The sequence below is a fragment of the Adelges cooleyi genome, unplaced genomic scaffold (assembly GCF_023614345.1).
Source record: "Adelges cooleyi isolate 19-005CV unplaced genomic scaffold, UGA_ACOO_1.1 ACOO_flye_CR_arks_rails_tigmint_CR_PRNA_651, whole genome shotgun sequence".
NCBI lineage: Eukaryota > Metazoa > Arthropoda > Insecta > Hemiptera > Adelgidae > Adelges > Adelges cooleyi.
The window spans coordinates 9,991,573-10,013,916 of record NW_026096352.1 but is presented as its reverse complement, the minus strand read 5'-3'; the positions used below and the strand labels follow the sequence as shown (position 1 = coordinate 10,013,916).

At 29.8% G+C, this 22,344-nt stretch overlaps 1 protein-coding gene across 4 annotated transcripts in view; it reads left to right on the top strand.

Moving 5' to 3' along the window:
- LOC126844546 (neurexin-1a) overlaps positions 1-22,344 on the top strand; it is a 181,698-nt gene that overhangs the window by 143,135 nt on the left and 16,219 nt on the right. For 3 of the 4 annotated variants that reach the window (XM_050582823.1, XM_050582822.1, XM_050582825.1), the window contains 5 exons: positions 11,426-11,557; positions 13,178-13,341; positions 16,160-16,186; positions 17,368-17,526; positions 20,298-20,453. In XM_050582823.1, coding sequence (XP_050438780.1) covers positions 11,426-11,557; positions 13,178-13,341; positions 16,160-16,186; positions 17,368-17,526; positions 20,298-20,453 — 638 coding nt within the window. Of the gene's footprint in view, positions 1-4,030; positions 4,103-11,425; positions 11,558-13,177; positions 13,342-16,159; positions 16,187-17,367; positions 17,527-20,297; positions 20,454-22,344 lie in introns of those variants that run through there. The other variant, XM_050582824.1, reaches the window with a different exon arrangement.

The window sequence follows — 22,344 nt, the reverse complement described above, 5'->3', positions numbered from 1 at the left end:
CTGAACGCCGATCAATAACCAGTTTTTAATAATTACTTTAAAAGTTATTAAAGTTTAGGACGGAAGGAGGAAGAGTGGAGTGAAATATTATTTTTATTTGGGCGCATTAGTCAACCCCACTCGGCACTTCACCTCCGTCCTTAGCTTTATAAGTTTTTACTCAAAACTGGTTATCGATCTGTCAACAATTTCAACAAATTATACTTATTTACCTATTGAACGATTCCGTTTGTATATGATATATAATAATATACATATATTATATCGCATGAGGAGCGTCGTCGTTTAATGCACCGCGCGACTTTTGTAATGGTAATAACACGAGTCAACATACATGCGATAATATTATATTGTAACATGTGTATAAGACCAGTGTTTTGCTCTATGGAGTTTATACAAAACTTCTATAGGTATTCATGCTACATTAAATTGGAATACGCTTAGAGGGAGTTTGCGCTAATAACAAGAATAGTTCAACTACTTTAGGTCTCAATACGGTTGAGTGACTACGATTAAATGGCTTGTAAACGAATAGAGTTGGTACTTTGTATGTATACAAAAGAAGCGCTTTTACGGTTACATAATGAATAATTAAGAAAGACCACATCATGAATAAAGAGTGAAATTTTTATAGACACTGCGTTTTTAGCATTCAAGTTATATCAGCGGAAACATTGTAACACTGAATATTTATCATGGCTTTGATATTTATTTTTGTTTTAAAGTTTTAACTAAAAAAAAAAATACTTATAAAGCTCACCTCTCCTACTTTTAAATTATGCAAAAACACCTCAAAAAAATTTATATTGTTGAACTTAAAATTACTATGCGCTACAACTTTTTGAAAAATAGCTAGTCCAGTTTAATTACGTCCAAACTTTTGTGGTTAGTGGTTACTCTTCAGATATAGTACTAATGATGTACATTGATAAACCAAAATGATAGACTTAGGTATAAGCATACATATCATACCTACGTAACAATGATAAAGAACAATTTACTTTACTGTTTTAATTGAATATTTTAAATCGTAAAATTTGAATACATGTCACAACTACATATATAGTATATATATATATATATATATATATATATATATATATACTATAGTATATAACTATATATACATGTCATAACTATTTACAACAAACAATTGTTTAATTGTTTTTCAAAACCTCACTCGTTTATAATTACATCACATTACACTAGTAAATCGTTATTTGTAGGATAATCTCCAGCTAATAGGTTAGGCTGTGTACACTGGACCCCACTAACATAATTTCTTACTGTGTAGATTTATACTGTGCTGGCTCTTTTATTATTACAGTAAATGAACTCTTAAAGTTTCAAATTTCTAAACAAAAAAGAGGAAACTAGATCATTAAAATAATAAAAATGTCACGGACACAAATAACGTATTACCGAATAAATATTAGCACTGATTATAATTTATAAGTATTATCATTGATTTTATATTCAATTATAACTTATATATAATTTATTTATAATTAATGCTATTATATAGTTATTTTGTTAAATTCACCCGTAGTAGCCCCTTATTACACAACTCCAAAAATATTTTTCTTTTTAAACCCTTTGAACGTGACTGAATATATTATGCCGACAGGAATAAATTAGGGTGATTACGGTGGCCGCTGGATAGGCTTTTAAGACAAGTCACTCTGTTACATAACATCCATCTCTAGTATTACATACATTTATAATGCTAAATTCGCTTATACCTGTTCTTTGCGGTGTCCACGAAAATCACATTGTACGACAAGGCAAATGTAAACGGCAACAAAAATCGAAAAAACGAAAACCCGAAAAGGGTACTGCTGGCATTATGTGATAAAAACTGACAAATTAGAGTTGATCTTTAAAGGCAACATGTGAAGTCAGCCCTAATATCAAATATGATAGGGGTCTAAAATATTTTTTTGTTTATCTCAAGACAAGCCTATAGTTAACCAGACAATGGACTGTTTTAAACGATTATAAGCCAACTATGCTTAAACACTAAAATATATATATTATATACGATATACATGCGTATATAATATTCATTGTTCTTATATTATTATATTCATCGGGCATTAAGTTGCACCACCGTTGAAGATTTTATACCGGCCGGGGATTGAATTTTAGCAGTAAATAATTATTACAAATGATACTTGACAAAAATAAACAAGTCCATTCCTATAAGATAAATATAATAATGTTTAATTTATTATTGATATTAATAATAATATCAATATAAATATTTGTTTAACTAGATTTACTATAACCTGATGATCAGATAACTATGCTGTGCGTCTGGCAATAATTTGTTTTTTGCAGTTAATTTTAAGTAAAGCATTAGCCATTATGTATGTTATGTTTTAATACAATACGTATATATGGATATGTAAATTACTATACTTATTAAATGTATTATTTGGTAATACTTCATAAATTATTCTCAATTTTAGTGATCATTTTTAAGCGAGCTAGTACATACTTATTTAATATGTCAAATTGAATTAAAAATTTATCTTACACGTTAAGAAATAAATTCAAAAACACATTTTTAAAATAGACATGCATATTCTCAATTTAGAACATCCTTTGCACTATCCAAATTCCTCAAATCTAAAGTTCTCTCTAAGAAAACAAAATTAAGACTACACGCGGCCATAATTAGACCTACTCTCACGTGGGACAGTAAGACGACTTAGAACTTTCAAAAATAAAATATGGAGGATGATATGCCGACCAGTTCGTGACACAAGGACAAAACGTCACACAGGACAACAGTTCGCGACACAGGACAGAAGTTTAACTAGGAACTTCAGGAAGAACTGGGCTTAGCATCAGTTTATAGATACATAAAAGGACAAAGAATACAGTGGTTGGGCCATATTATGAGAAGAAGCGAAGAGGAAACCATCAGAGTTGTTATGGAATGGAAACCGGAAGGGAAAAGACCTCGAGGCAAACCGAGAAACAGGTGACTAGACGTAGTAGATGAGGATCTTAAAGATCTGGGAGTGCAAGAATGGAAGGAAATTGTTCAAGATCGAGAGAAATGGAGGGATGTAGTGATGGTGACAAAGACTCTAAAAGAGTTGTAAATGCCAGTGAAAAAGAACGCGTATGATATATATTATTAAGTTTTCGATTTCATTGTTATCTAACTTTTTCTAGAATTGAACTGTATTGTATTTTACGTTTTATACTGCAATAGTAGCCTTTAAACGGATAATGATAATATGTAGATGATAATAGAAGGCTTTACTATATTGCGTTAAATTTAATGATGGTCGTCGACCACTTGAAAGTTTAAGAAACGGCAATCTTTTTATATATTCAAGGCGGACTCATAAACGACCAGATGATTTGTTGCCTTGGCAATATCATAACAGACACAGCATAATGATGAAACCGATGACTGGATGATGGGGAATACATCTAAAGTAACTTGAATGAAGTCTGCTATTTGTACGAATTCATATTGACCGTTTAGCCGGCTGCCTGTTATTTCTATGTTCCAATCAGTAAATATATCTATAAGTACATGTATATTTGTCATCTCACAAGTTATTTATTTATTACGATGACAGTGATAATGAAACGGTAACAACAATAGGTAAACTAAAAATATGTGAATAAATAAAATATATATTATTATTTACAATTGGCATATTATCAATATTATTATGTTAATTGTATTTTTTTTTTAATTTATAAAAATAAATTTGGACGCCCTTGGGTGGTTTTAAAGAAAAAGATTGCAACAACAAACAATGAAATTAACTGGACTGGTAAAATAAAATGAGATTGCGTCAAATTAAAGTTAAAACGGATGAACTCAAGTGAGAATTAATAAAGGAGATAAAAAGGAAGCAATTTTAAATTACTTTTAGTTTAATCTTCATTACTGCGTTTCATACATTTTTGGATATATAATTAAACAGATACGCTACGAGATAATACAAGCAGGCCAATGCTTCAACGTTGCATACTTTATATTACAGTTATTGGTGGACCCCTACGACCGAGTATTTCTTTTAGAGTTTTTCGAAGTAGAATCGTGTCAAACTTTCAAAATAAACTGTATTTGGTAAGTTTTTGGCTATAATTTTAGTATTACGGCTATAGTAAAACTAACCCTTACCTTATATTTATACACTCGTGAGAGTCATATAAGAAATTATTATCCTCAAGCAATTTTTACAGTTTCTTTCGAAGTATATTTTTAGTCTCACTTTCTTGAAATTTGTACACATCTCCAACGAAACAAATTATTTAAATATTTGTTCTAGAGTTTTTATGAGACTCAGTATAAATCATATTTAGATGTCTATGGATAACGATGTCTTTAGTCGATGGCTTAAGGTACCACCCATTGAGCATATTATATTGATTGAAGATATTTAAAGCGACCCTTGTCTGTATTAGGATTCGGAATCATAATACTGTTTTTGGACGAATCTGTTATGGCGTCACGTTGGTCATATTTCCGCATAAAAACACAAAGTGGCCGTTTAACCTATGCGGCGGACGTTTTAAATGCCAAGATAAGATATTACAACGAATACAATTTCTTGCGTTTCCCGTTCGGAATTGAGGTACCGTCTACCGTGTAAAAGGTCAAATCGTTATATTTTAAACGGCGCTTGTTTTGTTTGTTGCCTCTGCTGCTATTGTGTTAGATAATTCTGCTGTATTACATAGTATTGTCCAACTTATTTATTGCTTCCATACCCTGACAAATGACTTGAATGTCATTCAGTGATGTGATTAACTGACAATGTACTCCACACACACATATACAAGTGTGCATTTTACACATGCACACATATTATATTATTTACATGTATGTTATGCTAAACAGCCTTCGGCGGATACCGTTCCGTGACTCTATTGCTATTAAACTACGTTCCCATCTTTTTCGAGAATCTCCAAAATAAGTTTCTGCGCTTTTGAATTGAAAAAAACGAATAAAAGGGACTAGTACGTGAAATAACCTTTAAAAATGTATTTTGATTAAAGTCATTATTTATGATTAAAGATAGTATCCCGTTCAGGCCCCTTTGAATTTATACAACACTTGTAAGTATTGGGAAATGTAAAAACTTTAGATTCAAATCTAAGTAAATGTACAAACTGCAATATGATTGGAAAAAAGAATAAGTTCTTTTTAACCGTTTTATCTCCTTATTATTTACATTTTTAAATATTATTATTCCTCTGTTTTGTCCGACAAAAACGGTTTTAAGGAAGTATTTTCAATTTGTCCTTAACACTATTACTTTATTAAAATGCTCTCTTAATTAATTCAGAGTTATCTAAGCAGGTTATTGGCCAGTCATTAATTTAATTACAACAGTTTCGTTTCATTAGCCAAATATAATATTATTTAGATTACCGTTAGAATTTCAAAAGACTCACTTCAAAAATACCCTTTTAAATAAAATAATATATTTAACTTTAACATCTATGTATATTCTGGTCAGGTGGCACTGCTGAGAGCCTTCCTATTCTTACTGTATTATCACTGTATCTTTGTCATCAGACTTGCTAATTATACATATTTTGTATAGATTGTTAATAAAGAAAATCTTTTAATTTTTCCGTTTAAGTGCCAAAGCAAAGACATAAAAATGTCAAAACATCTATGTAAAGTTATATTTTGATAACTTAATAATAGTTTTAGGTGAAGCTTTTATTGTTAAAATTATTTTTAATGTGATAATATAATCTTGTAGCCACAAATTCACAGTCAAACTTGGGGATGCTTAAGCTCCTGTATACATGCTTCCACCTTCTAATCTTTACCTGCCCGGGGAAATAACTTAGTATGTTAATTAAATATTTTGTATAAATCAAGCTTTATTAGCACAGTAGGAATATGCCTCCATGTTAAAAATGTTTAACATTTCTTTTATTCTAATTTGTCTCAAATATACGACAGGTAAATGTATAGAACTCGCGTCGTCTCACTAAAATCCGTTTCCATAAAGTAATAATTGTGTTGATAAATTGAACTACGAATGTTTGTGTATACAAACAGACGATGTTTTTACCATCAATTATGTATACAAGACATTTTTTTAATCAATTAAATTTCGGCAAAATATCTGAGAATGCACCTTGACTCGCGACTTAACTGGAAACATCATGTACACTAGAAAAAGTTGCAAATTAAAGAAAAAATGCGCAAACTGTATTGGTTAGTTGGGCGACACTCCGAGCTAGACTTAACCAGCAAACATCTCCTGTATGTATCGATCTTTAAACCGTTTTGGATCTTTGGTATTCAACTGTGGGGTTGCACCAGTAAGTCTAATATCGAAATCATACAACGTTGCCAAAACAACAATCAACGTTAAATTTCGATCGCTGCAGTATACGGTACATAAAAGTTTGTCACTATAATATTATATAGTTATTTATTTGAATGGTTTCTATTGAAAAAGCAATTTCCTAATTATTTTTCATGCTCTAGTTTTTTTTTTTGCGTTCCCTTGTGTTTTTGTACACTGCACTACGAGAGTATAATTTATTTTATTTTATAAACAAATCTTACATGTAATAAAAAATCATGCAACAGCATATCAACAACATTTAATTGAAAGTAGGTTAGAAAATGTCAAGGTACGATAAATTGTAAATTATTATTATTTTTTTCCGCTACTTTACCTCTGGCGCGAAAATAGAACCGCAATTTCAGTAACTTCTATTATAATATAAAACTTACATTACAAAATTCTGTAGATAGCAGATTTTGCTGATGTAATTGATGTAATGGGACGAGTAAAAAAGATCTGAGATCCGCGAATTCAATTAATAAATTACTTTTATGAAACAAAAGTTCAAACAGTTCTTAGTGCACAAGCTCTTTGAAATTGAAACAAAAACACTCTTCTGAAAATAGATTTAATTAGGTATTTATATGTAAATGCATTGCTTATCTGTACATTCGAGAACTAATCTTGTCCTGTGCTCGGTTTGAATTCCTAAAAAAACACAATTTCCTATTTTTTTGTCTCATTAAGTAGTCAACAAAATTGATTTAAGTATTTTAAAATAAATATTTAAATAATATATTACATAAAGTATGTCTGGGACGTATTTTACATATTTTTATTATACAAAAGGGAAAGAAAATACAATTTCCAAGAATCGTATGCGCTCTCAACATTTTTCAGATTATTATTATTGTTATATTTAACTAACGAGCAAAACGCGTCTTGCCGATAATTTTTACTATAGCAAAGGGCAATAAAAAAAAATAAATTTTTTTATGTGCGTGAGCAATACAAAACATCGGTATAAAAAGATAATACCGAGATAGCTTTCTTATTTTCTAACATACGTCGAATTTTCGATCTTTTCATCCGTTCTGTAGGTTTAGCTGTCAATCAACGGCAATCCTATTGTGTGAGGTAAGCCCGAAACGCCATTATTGTAATCAGATTTTGGTTTTTTTCCGCTTGCTCCTCGTGCTATACCGACCCTTTTATGTAGCTTTTTTTCGGGCGCGAATTTCACTGTTATGTTATGTAATCTCGTGCTTCGTTCAGTTTCCAAACTTTTATATTATAATATAGGCACTGCGTTGCCGTCGTCGTAAAAGTTGTATAATCCATGTCATGGTATTTTTTAATAAAATCGATTAAAAAACAAACACATATAGGTACCACGTACATAAATCTTTGCGGTCAGGTCAGCACGCACCAGATTTTTAGGGCGAAGGGTGAAACGTTTGATGTAACACGTAAAAGGTTGAGTGGATAAAAGCGTTATAGTAAAACATTTTTTAATATAGCTTTTTTTTATTGGATGGCTGAAAGGTTTACCAAATAATACATAATTCGTTCGTCACAATATCACAACAATGCCAAAAACTCTCGATACTACTCGTTAATACTGTCATATTTCATAAAATATGTTAAAACTGACATGGTTATACCGGAGGCCTATGTTACCGTAATATTGTCTACTTACACACACGCCTAGTAGAAAAATAACTGCACAAATTCTGAATTCACAAATTTGCTCAAGTTAGTATTCATTACTGATCTACATATTATGTAATGGTACAAACCTTAAACTATCAAAAGTTTGATAATATATTACAATTAATGGTTGAAGAATGGTTGAACCTGGAAAAATAGTTTTAATCATGCCATTTTTTTGTCCATCTACTTAATCTACACGTATACTTGACCATAAAATATAACGAAAATTAGTTACTTTTTCTCTGGAAGAATTTTTGCTGTAAATTATTGGAATATGTTGTTACCAAAAATACTTAGGCTTGGTCACATAGATATTTTGAATTAAAATAATAGGGTTAGCTCTTAGGACGTATAGTGGTTTCCACTCCCCCCTGCGTGTGCCGCTCCACCAGATTGCATGACATATTACTCAGTGCTTTACCTATGAAAACATTAAAAACCTACATTAGGAAATGAAAACGTTTCACTGTATAGTACGTTACGTGCACAAGAACATCTGTACTTTCATAGTTGTTACATCTATGTATAATATATAATACTAATAATTATACTTTATAGTTATTAGATTACCTAATTCGCGTGCCAACAGTTTGACATGTTTGCAAAAGCTATAGTATCGCCGATATTATAGAATTCGTAATACTTGTCATGTGACTTTGATCAATGTATTAGTTGAACAATAATAGACGTTTTGAGGGCGAATATAGTTGGCTAAATTCCTTTTTAAAAGGATTCCGTTCAGTTTCTTGCTCTATTCGAAAAATAAAACCCTCGTTGAATATCCAGTTCCTCTAAAAAAGAACTCGTTCCCATTTTTATTCCTTATTTTTTTATTTAACCAAGTTGTATAGAAAATTACAGTTTTTAAATAATAACTTTTTTTTCTTTTTTTTTTTAAAAAAAAAATAACTTTTTATAAATATTGTTAGATAATATGTTGTACTATATCATATTATGGCTTACTAAAGGTCACTAATGAATTAAGACGGATCAAGTATAAACGATTTTTTCATCAACAATGTTTTATGTCGAAACCATATAAAAACTGAACAAATATAAAAACAGTTTGAAATTGATAAATGTAAATTATTGTTTTAAAAAATTATAAAGAACTGTTTAGTAGTCGCCACACGTAAATACTAAATACTGAAACAAAAATTGTAGTTACTGACTTAATTAGTCATCATATCACCTGATAGCTTACAAATATTTTAAACTAAATATTGGCCGTCATTAATTTACTATGGATGGGATACAAAAAAAAACTATTTCTTTTACTGAAAAAATTTAAAGAAACTATAATTTTCGTTCGCGTTTCTCAAAAATTGGAACTCTTTTCTGTTCTTCGTTACTATATTCTTAAAGAAAGCAGCTCTAAGCTTCGTTTCAGGAATCCGTTCATTCTGGAGCAAGTTCCTTCTCAACACTGTTAGTACATACAAATAATGATCTATTGTTTAATTTGTTTGCTACACCCACTATCAGGTGCGTTTGATAATTATTGTATATTTTTTTTTGTTCTTGTTGTTGTTAAAAGTTTAATTTTTTTGAACGAATGCAGCATGCGTGCAAACAAAAACGCGTCTGAAATGCTTCTGTAAACAATTTTTCAATACACTATTCAAAGCTTGAGTGAACACTCAAATAGAATCCTAATACTGATCTAATTGTACTATCGACCAAACGCAATCAACCCGTTGCGCAGTGGAGTCTTACGTCGTTCAGCGTTATTCACAATATTATAATGTTGTAGCGGCCATACATCCTTATCGGACGGCATTCGCTTTGAATATATCGCATAATGTTATAACACTAGCAAATCGAATGTTCTTTTTGTTATAATGTCCGTAATAAATAGACAATGCTTATAATATGTTTTGTCATTTTACCATGTTTTCAACTGGGACTCGCAAATAAGAATAACAAGGTAATAACATCGCTGTTTATTTCACTCCATACATAATTTATGGAAAAATACTGAGAATTTGGGTTTAAGGCATTATTACAATGTTCAACAATAAGAACGACGCAGTAAAAAATATTATTTGAAACGTTATGGTACTTCCGCTTCTTCCGTTTAAAGATACAAAATGTACAATATGTATTATATTTAACGAAGCGGGTGATAGTTTAATGGAACATCTACCTATGAAGAAGTGACCTACATACGTGTACGAGCCACAAAGCTTTCAAGGTATGCTTCAAATGTTCGAAACATGTACCTACAACAATGTGTAAACTATAGACTCTAGAGAAACACAAATGCTAATATATGATAGCATCTCGTTTCCCAAAACTACATTACCGCTTTTATTGCGATAAATTAAAAATTACCCAATAAATGAACAGTTATAGTCACAAATATCCAATCGAGAAATCCTACGTAATAAAGCCAACACACGTTGAAAAATGAATCGTAGAAAATAATACCGTAAACAAAAACGAAGGCAGATCATACCATTTAAATAAAAGAAGAGGCCTGACTACTTTGATTGAATATTGTTAAACATTTTTTTAGTTTTAAAAAGGCCATATTTTAGTTGATTTTTTTATTAAACCCATTCTTTTAAATCATCACCTTATAGTAAAGTGCCTTGATATGAGCATTTACATCTTTCAAAAATTGAAAATGGTTATAAGACTAACGCAGATAGAAAAAAAGGTCTTATTGACAAATATTGTACGATAAAACACTAGTTTTTGAAAAATCATGAAAATCATACTTACTAGACATAAGTCATAACTAATTTGAATAAACAATATATTTTTTAGTTAAATTTAAATTAATTTAATTACTACATCTTTCAACTGGCTCGATAGCATTCTTATTGAATTCGTAGGTATTGAATAGTTTAACGATTATTCGTACAAGTTATTCAGGACTTTACGATACAGTAATTTGTAGAGATGAGTGCGTAGAGTAGTGCACACAAATAAAAATAATATTTTACAGTCTAACTCCCTATCCACCAAAATCTTTAAATGTTAATAACTTAATAAGTGTTAATTTAAAACTAGTTATGACGTGTTTTTATTTTTATTATAATACTATACTTTAAATTAGAGTATTATATATATATAGGTTACTACTTGACTTTTAAAAGTTACCCTTTAAAACTACCCTTTAAAAAAATATGTTTTACTTAGACAAAAAATATAATTTTTTTATTATGTTTTTTATCAATGATGTTTTATGAAACTTTTTAGCTAAAACATGTTTTATATTACAAAATAAATAAAAGTATCAAAAAATTCCGATGAAACTAGATACGTATGATACTAGATATTATGTAAGATTTTAATCATGAATTTTTCTTTTTTTTTGCTCAAGACCGTCTAATAGTTTTTCCGCGTTTGTGAATAGTTTCATCATGCTGAAAGAACAATATAAACCATTTTTTTTATGTTTTTTTTTTCAGAGAAAGTAATTGCAGAAGCTTCGTTTACGGGAGAAGAGTTTCTGAAATACGATTTTGACGGAAACACCGAGGGCGATTCGTTAACGCTACACTTCAAGACTAAACAACCGGCGGGACTACTCTATCACATGGGTAATGCAAACTGTTCTTTAAATACAAACATCTTGAATAATAATTGGATCCGCGGCAAACGACCGAGAAAGCATAATCACCGAGTTTTTAAGAGCGTCCGCTTTATTACCCTTATTTCCCGTAGTCGTACAAAAAATATAGCCAATAATATTAAGTACCAACAAAGACACGAGTCCGCTCGTTTATTTTATTACATTTAACAACAGTTATTTGACGAACAACCGTCAGTATATTATAGGATTAATGGACACGTTTCAATTGATAATTTTATAATATATCTTGTCTTAAATTATGAATAAATTGATGTACAGCTAAATTATAATTAGCTATTCTATTATCGAGTCACTGTATAATTTAACCTATATTTATAGAAATGTAATCATTTATAATAACACACATGTATAGAATATTTATTTGTTCATTTATAAAACAATACATGGTTGTTGAGTTACATAAAATGTAATTCAATTTTTTTTTTTTTGCGGTAAATGAAACTAAATAACTATAGAAAGGATACAAAAACAACAAACATTTATAATTTATATTATGTTTAATATAATAGCTTTGTTTATCTTCAGATTTTAATTAGAATTTTATTTTTTATTTATTTGATGCATTTTACCTTTAGTTAACTGTTAGCGTTTTAATTAAAACATTATTAGTTATTTCTAGAGCATAGGAATATTAAAAAACGCAATTAAAATGTAGAGAATAGGAGAAGGGAGGATGGATTTATAGAGATCGGGGTTCCTTTCAAGTCTGAAAGCCGTTATTCATTTATTCCTCTAAATTCTAATAATGAAATGTTGGCTGTGTTCTTATATAACTATTAGGTTTTGGCGGATGACCTATTAATTAAATATATCATATATGTACGTCAGAGGTATAAGATTAAACAAGATTATATGTTTAAGTAATTAACATTGCTTTCGCTTTTAATTTATGTAACATAATATTTGTTTTTAATTTAAATGATCGTATCGTTTTTTTCTTTAAATATAAAATAATCAAAATAATTCTTTAATATCTAGTATACCAAACTAATTATAAAAAAAAAAAGATTGTGATTTGCATAATTTTCCTCTGGCTTAAAAATATTTAGGCCAGTGTAAGTAAATAACTATCAGAAAATGTTAGCATTTGGCGTCGTTCGCATGGCTTTGTTGCTTCTCTTTATACACCGAATCCCGTGCTACTTTTATTGGAATAATACCATTAAAGGCGCTTCGCTAAATAATTTTTCAACGCACGTGTTTAGAAACACTAGGCACGTCCGCAAGTTTCGCTGACATCAAAAAACCAGAAATTGAATATTCTCACCCTCCCCAAAGTCATTAAAAGGGTTCGCTGTATTAAAGTTTCAACTAAATAATATTTCATGTATGCGCCTCAAAGGCCCCGAGGACAATAAATCCAGCCCGGTGTAAAATATAAACCTTGTGAAACGTAAACGTGTTTTATGTATTTCTAAACGTCTTTCGCACTACCTCAAAATATTGTGTAATACGATTAGAACTGAAAAAGGGGATAAACCCGGTTCGTATTACTTAATATATGACTCGCTTTTTTAGCTGACAAACACTTAAGATAATAATAACTGTTGTTGACTTATTGTTCCAGGAGACGGTGGAAATAATTACCTGAACGTGGGCGTCGTTACCGGCGGTATATCCGTAACAATGAAAGTGGGCACCGGAACTTTGGATATGTTTATCAAGCCCAACCGAATACGGTTTGACGACAACCAATGGCACAAGATATTAGTCACTCGCAAAATACAAGGGGTAAGGAAATTTAATTCGAACTAATGCCTTTTCCACATTAATTACTCCAGACGCCAGGCGATTTGCCTGTCAAAAACGGTACGGTCTAATTTCCTAAGTGGTCGTTAGCAATGCACAAATATAGGAGCGTCTGGTATTCGGGCGAACAAAATAAATACCGTAAAAAAAATTCGAATCATAATGATTATCTATGAGGTGTTTAAAAGTAAAGAAATTATCCAAATACCGAAGACATGCAGCACACATAATAATACATTTATTATAATAATATTGCCGTATAAAAAATGGTGACAATATATTATGTTATGTTAATCAGTTTTCATTCACAAATAATAAAATTAAATAATTTGTAATATTATTATTGTCCTAGTAATTTTATAACGAGGACTAAAACACGATAAGTTCATGGGCAAGGTGAAATCGATGACCATTATTGTAGAATCGAATCGGTATAACGAGTGGTCTATTGTCTGCGTGTGTGTGTGTGTGTGTGTATAACACCACCAGCACATATATAATTTGTTAAGGGGTTAGCTGCACAATAAAGTTTGAAATTTTTATTATTATTCGACTTCGTTAACGCGACAAACAAATAAATAGGTCAGTGTAGATTTTGCCCGGCCAGAGTGCCTAGATCACGTAGTTTTGTAAGCCGCAGCGGAACATCAGGTAAAAACCACTGCAGCGTTGTATAGTATTCTGAACGTCCCTAAGGAATCGATGAAAAAAAACTATTTTCCTTTTTATTTATCTTTGAAAAAAATAAAAAGGAAAACAGTTTTTTAGAGTTAGGCTTTTACGATATTTACATACGCTTGTAGATTTCCTAAATATACGAGCATTAGTTCGTATAATGTACACATTGACAAACTCCGAACGAATTTGAATATCGTTAGACACATCTCGTAAGTATGTACTGCATTGTACTGTCAATATAGATAATACCCACAATATAGCAATGTCAACAATTTCATTGCAAATTATTACTGACATTCTCTACGGTTTTCTCGGCGATAGTGCTAGAGTTTTCGAAGAAAAGTAATGTTTATGAAACAAGGAAATGAAAAATTGATTTAGATATCAAGAATCCTTTTATACTTAGGAGCGAATGCTTGATAAATAAAAAAAAATATTTTTTTTAAGTCTAAGTCAATAACAGTTATAACAATGGGTCAACTAGTGATACCATTTAAATTAAGGATTTTATTGTTTTTTGTTGTAAGATGAAAATGTTTGTGCTATAAAAACAAAACAAAAATGACACTAGAAACAAAAAAATACATAATTTTGGAGATATGGAGTATCACGGATATTTAGAAATAGTTTAGATATATGCCAAAAAACCCTAGGACATCTTAAGAATAATTGATTTTTATCTTGGATGCGCACAATAATTATAGAAAACTAACTCCGTCGGGGGCTACTATTTAACATAGTGCATCTGTTTAACTGAATCTTATGTTGAATTATTATTTTAATTTTAAATGTCTTGGTCAATGACCAATTCATTATAATAATGTAATTTATAATGACACTGTACATTGTACGTACACATACTGACGCTATGATGAATTCCACAGTCCACTGCACCAGTTCTATTAATTATATTTAAGGCACATAGAACCAAATCAGCCTAACACACAAATAGGTTGGACTACTTTGACATGAAAGTATTGGTTTAGTTATATTCTTTAGAAGTAATAATTGCATGCATCTAATCTATCTAATTCTCCGTATAGACTAATACAGAAAATTAATTTCAACTATTGATTAGACTAAATCATTAGATGACAATATTTTTGAAAATTAAGTTATTTTGATTTTAAACTAAATTGTTCATTATGATAAAATGTAATTCTTAAATTTGGGGGTTAGGATGTTTCGTTTCTATACTCCTAATTTGTGTAAAACTCCATTATATATTTTCTTATTCAAATAATAATCAATATTGATGTAAATACGTCTAGAATATAGCATTCCATAATTCTCAACATTTGCTCTACCAATTAATCAAAACTTCATTTACTTAGTTCTTCAATACCCTTATTGAGAAAAATATCTGTTAAATTTCGACTCCCGGGCGAAAATAGACGTTTTTATAAGGAAAAGAGAATTCAGTAAAATCTTGGAAATTAATAAATATTACTCTACCCGGTTCTACCTAGGAAGATAATGAAGCTTGGGCTAACGAAATCGTGAGTTAGTGATTCAATGGATAAATATACTTTAGTATTATTTATTAAAGAGACGGTGAAATATACTTCTTAATGTTTACAATGAAATGATTTTGAACTGTGACTTATGGTTACCTACATATTGAACATTCTTTATCGTGAACTGTATTTGGTCGGATATTATAATATTTTACTTTATTTTATTGTATCTATTCGATACTTTTATAAGGCATAGCTGAAATTAAACTAGGTTAGCAGATGTTTTCGCCATTCGTTTAATATCCGGTTTTGTTCAAACCACTCATCATATATAAAATAGGTCCGTTCGAAATGCTTTTTCACAGAGGGAGTTTTGTTTACTGTGTGGAATATCAACAAGAAATACCTATATTGGATTTTACTAAAGTATTAAATCAAAACCTTTTGACTTGAATGTCACATATATGTACATTTTTGTTATAAATTAAATTGTCACATTAAAAATGTGATAGTAACATTAGGCTCAAAAAAATTATATTTTCATATTACATAATATATTGTGTACGTAAATGATTTAATAAATATTTATATTTGTCTATTATAAATTTGATATATATATATTATATATTATTACTTATTAAATGAGCTTTGTGTTTTTTTTACAGATTTCTGCTGTTACCAGTTTTTGTAAGGTACGTACTAAAACAGACCCTATTACAGGCCAACTGTAAGCCATTACCCGTATGTAAAATGGCAGACAGTGCGAATCGCTCCGCATGATACATATATAATGTATATAAATAGGTAATGTCCGTTGTCGTTTGCAACTAATGAACGTACTACGGGTAATAAATACTAGTGCATTGGCTATTAGTGGTCCCATTAACTAATATTATATAGCGTCGTTATAATTATTTGGTTATGAAGGTTCGGTAATGCACAGGTTCGCCAATTTATATAACTTCACCTGTACCCACCTACACAAAACACCGGTAATTTATTCACCGCATAACATAGTTGGTCTAACATCGCATCATAACAAACGGAAACCGCACGGGACTTGTAAGATTTTTGATACTCGCTATTGAAATTAAATAGAAAATTTTCCAAAGAATTCACAGTTAATCGAATGTACAAGTTCAAGGCTTAATCTCGACCATTAGCTCAACGCTACAGACCCAGTTTTGTAGCTGAAAATATAGTTTTTAGCGATAAATAAAATATGTTATACAAAATATTATAAGCCCGTTTATTGGCAAGACGGCGGGAAAAAGGTTTATGTTTTTTTTCTCACAAAGTTTCCTCTACTGGGAAATCGTTTGCTATCTAACAAAATCAAAATATGTTCTTATACATAATTCAAGGGTACACAAACTGCACACCTAATCTGAATAATATATAACGCGAAAAGTTTTGCGTTTACACGTTTCACATTTTATTCACAAGCAAATGCAAAATACAATACACTAAAATATTATCTATTATTTTAAGTCGTCGCGCTAAAATGGTGTGTTTTTAATTATTTTTTAATCGAGTTACCAATGCAGTTACCCGCTGGTATAGTATAGGTTAAATTATTAGAGCAGTATAATACTGTTAAAAATACTTTATGGTTAGCCGACATAGCGATTCGGAAACCGATAAAACACAATAACTAATCTTACAGCGTCATCAAGAAAAATATATTATTTAATTAAACTTTTATAATTAACCACGACGTCTTTGTTTTCGTATAATACAAATGTCGACGATAAGAATACTGTTTCTACTGTTTCGTAGTAGAGAACGATTTCATATTTGCACTCAGAATTTGTTTTATATAATGGTACATATTAAATAATAAAAAAAACTGTTTTATGATTTTTTATTGCAGTTGTCTGTGACAGTAGACGACGTTTACGGTGAACAAGGAAGTTCGGCGGGCGCTTTCACGTTCCTGACATTAGGCTACTTGTACTTGGGTGGCAGCGAAAATACTCCCTCGTTAGCAGGCACAAAAGCCAGCACAAATTTCATTGGATGCATTAAAAAGGTAAACATGCTGCACTGGATGCACGCCTAACGCTTGCTAATTACTATATAATAACAAAATTCCTAATGAATTTCACTGGAGAACAATGGTGACCTAACCCGTCACGAGTAAAATAATATAATAACGGAAGAAGAAGACCCACTGTAATATTATACAGGTTGATCAAATTAAAGTGGTCCACTTATTTTCACACTTACATTATGTGGAAACAAAAATTATTTAAGGTTAAGGTTGTTAAATTAAAAAAATAATGATAATTTATAACAATATAATAATTTTTTTTTTATAATAAATAATATCAAATCCAGCACCACGGTCGTGGCCCAAGTTAGGTATAAAAAAGTAGCTCGTGGTGACTAGTGTTTAATATCTGGAATCAAAGATTGCCTATTTAAACCATGTTTATTTCTTTTTTTCAACACAGTTCTTTAACTAACGAATTACTGAACCGATTTATATGAAGTATGCGGAAAAATATCAGAAATATTATGTAGGTTATATGTACTTTTGTAAAAATGATGCCAATGATCAAAAATGAAGTAGAACCGACACAATGCAACAAATTTCAGAGTGAGGAAATAAGGAAAAACTTGGGGACATGTTAATTAATTTGTCTACAACTTACTGTAATAAGTATACAATTTTGAAACTAATGCTTAAAGATCCTTAAAAAAAAGTCCTATCGATCGATATAATCATTAACTAAAATTAGCGTTTTATTGGTCCAAAAACATTTTTAAAAATTCCAAAAAGTAAGTTGTGACTTGACGAGGGAATAAAAATATTTAATACTAGAAATGTTTTTTCGATATGATAAGAATAAGTTGAATTTATACATTTTTTATAATTAGTAGAAAGATATAATATTTTTATTAATAGCATTTTTTTCTAAATTTTTAAATAATATCTTCATTGAACATGAAAAGTGCAGCGTTTTGCACTTTCTAAGCTGATCAAATGGTCCATGTATTATTAACATTTTAAAATAAAAATTCTTATACTTATACAAAGTTTTGAAATCGAACCCAAATAAAATATAAGTATAAAAAATCATCAAATAAAAAAAGAAGTCCAATTGATGCCTTATTTACTTAACGTCACTTTTGAAAGTTTTGCTTAAGATTTTGTGTTTTTGTCAACATTTGTCTATTTTTTTATTTTTTGAAACCTTGAGCATATTCCTTATTCTAAAAATGAAATATGAAGTCAGAAGGAGGATAAAACTCTTTTGGTTTACTATGCTGCCTTTAAACTCATTAAATTAAAATTATTAATTAATAAAGCTAGCCTAACCTATTTGATTCTTTTTTATATAAGTCTTTATTTCTTATAAAAAAAAATCCTTCTTACCTAATCTAGCAAAAACAGAGCTTTGTGAAAAAAAATTCAATGAGGTCTTAGTGCTTAGAATCTTCTTCCGACTATAAAATTGTACTTTGTACGAGTATTTATTTTCTATTTCAAATGTGTTTTGTAGAGAATGGATTTAAGTAAAAAACTCCAGTAAGTCGTTAAAAGAAACTTTTTATAGCCTCTAGAAACGCAGAATATAAACAATAATTTTCTCTTTTTTTAGACCTGTTAAAAGTAAAACTATCTAAATCTAAAATCAAAAGTTTATTTCGAAAGTAAATACACAAACAAATAATCATATATCGTTTTTCTACAACATTTCACATAAGATAAGTTTTGAAATTAAAAATAATAATGCATAAGACACATACTCAGTTTAATTTTTTTTACACATGCACTCATAATAAATTGGAGAGTTCAGAGCATATGTGAACCAATTCCATCACAGCTCCAATCGGCTCCTAAATTGTTTTTCTCATAATCTACTCTGTGGTACAATGCAGTATACATGATGCCATTTTTGCAGCATTGAGAATAACTAAGGACTTGATTCACTGTGGCACTCAAAGCTATTCAGATTTTCCATTATAAACAAAAGGTTAAAGCTAAAAACAAATTGCTACTGAAAACTAAACTAAACACGTAGATGAATCTGTAAAATGTTCAATAACTAAGTTTAATTTTTATAGATGAGACTTATAGTTTTCTCTTTTTAGAGTAATCCATTAACCACAAGACCCCCATTTTCTCGGAAAATAATAGTTGTGTTGTTTTTATTTTTGGAAACTTTTTATTTATGTTATTCACCTAAGTTTGTTTACTTTTACCTTGTATATAAATATTGAAAAAGGACAATACAGGTATTAATCGAGTTATTTCATAACCTAAATGAATTAAGCACTTCCAGAAAATTATAATAAAATACTAAGTATAACTTTTTTTAAACAGTAGTCATAATTATTATAATATTATTTTCTAGAATACATATTTTCAATAACGTTGATAATATTTAATTGCAATAGAGCTTATGTGCGCACGGATGTTATAATTGGTTTTTATGCAGTTCAATATTTATAATTAACCATCTGTACACAATTTTGATTATGCATCTTATCTAAATCATAAATTACGAGATTTTGCTATTCATGCTTTCATCTTCATTTTTTCTTACTGGTAAATTGTCTTTTGTTTAGCTCTTAAATTTCAATGGGTTTGTATAGTAGAAGAGAGCTGAATAAAAAAAACTATTTAAAAAATTAAAAGTAACATATAAACCAACTAAACTGTGTAGTTGTATATTGTTATAATAAATAAAATAAATAATATAAAAAACCAATGACTCCGATCGATAAACCCTTAAATATTGTTGTGATATAATGTGGTAAATACAAATATATAATTTTTCCCTCTAATTACAGGTGGAGTACTCGTCTGATGGCGTGAGAAAATACGATTTTCTAGAAATGGGAAAAACTGGCAGCTCTAGTATAAGAGTGGTCGGTCGTTTGCAGTATTCGTGCCAAGACTTTGGGATGAACGATCCCGTATGCCTGTCTACGCCCCGATCGTTTCTCGTAAGTATACACAAGTTATATACTATACAATGTTAGTTTTTAACATTTGCAGTTGCGAGCAAGGTCGGGTTTGGCCGCCGACTGTAGCAGTTACACTGTCATGTGCAATATTGTAGACATTAATGGATATTTAATGTTCAGTAGTTTAAACTTATTAGCATAACTATAAAATCATAATTTGTCTGAAACCAAAATGATAATCAAGACGAAAAAGATGGAATTAATAAATAAATTAAATATTTTACGAATTTTTATATTATTTAATATTATATAGACGACGATTAAATTGCGGGCGAGTAGTGCGCTTAAATACAAATTTTATAACAGCTCACCACTCACCGTGCCAATAAATTTAATCGCTAAAAATTTTAAAAGTAACTATTCGAAACATACCGCTTCATTATACCGCTTTTAATTGGTAAATATAATTATATATAGGTTGCTATTAGACTTTAAAACTTACTCTCTTAAATTACTCTTTAAAACCACATGTTTTACTTATGAACAATAAAAACTTTTATTGATAATTTAGTAGAATAGCAGTTTATTACAAACTTTTTTAATAGAAATAATTACTGTAAAGTAAAACTTTGGTTACCCTGTATAATATATATATATATGTATGTACAACAGTTTGGATCTTTATTATGCAAACGGTACCGTAATCACTTAAGATGTATATTTTGTTCGAGTGATAGAAAACAGTCAACAGGAACAATAACTGCTACGAACTACTGAACGAAGAAAGATAATAGTATTTATTTGCCCTATCCGAAGAAAAATCCCTAAGAAAGGGAAGCCAACCTTTTGAATGGAGACTTTAAAAGATACTCGAAACATATGAGCGATAAAAACTTTGCAGACACCTTACATCGAAACCGTTTGGGTTGTTCAATTTATCAAATATAAATAATTAATATTAAATTAATTTCAATTACAAACGAATGTAAAAATGTAGTGTGGTAGTCGGTGGGGTTAGGATACATCTCTTATTGGACCTTCGTGTCCCTTGGTGGCATTGTAGCCGGGTTGGGTAGCATATAATTTGCGGTTCCGGGTAACAAGAGAGTAGCTGTTCAACTAATTAGACGAAATCGAGTAACAATACTGAATACTGATATTTGAGATTTTTCTTTTTGTCCTATTGCACGGTTGCTTTAGCTGATTTCAGATTTCTTAGGAAACGTTAGCCTTCCTTTCGACTGGAATCGAGTTCAATTGGCTTCACTAATAGCGACCGAATCGGTGTCACGTTACTAGCAATTTACCCAAAAGCTCGGTGATGAAATTAATTATGATTATACATTGCATACTCTATTCTATCATAGAGTAGATCATATATAAATATATCGTATATAAATCATAATGATTTATATGCGATAGATATATTTAATGACGATCGGAGGCTAAAAAAAATGTATTTTTAAAATAGAATAAAAAATATTTTAAACTGACTAAGGACAAAAAACATTTTGTTTAAATGTTTAATATTGTACTTAGTTGTCTAGACCTTCGTGTAAACATTTATTTGCGAAATAAAAATGCACAAACAACAAAATATAAATTGTCACATCAATACAATAAGACCTTAGCTAGAATTTACGGCTTTTTCATATAATATTACCGCTGAATTAGGAATTTTTTACTTTAGCTGATCATGAAGGTGTCATTACTGAGAAATAATTTAAAATTATTACAAAATAACACTATTAATTCGAGGTCTAAGTTAATTGATATTTTTTTTTTACTTTGTCGGAAGTGCATATTTTATATAAAAAGTTATTTCATATTTAAATTCAAACTCGGATATAAATTCACCTAAAATATAGTTAACACGTAGCCAATAGCTATATATCTGGGCGAAAAACACAAGCTAATATTATATCCAAAA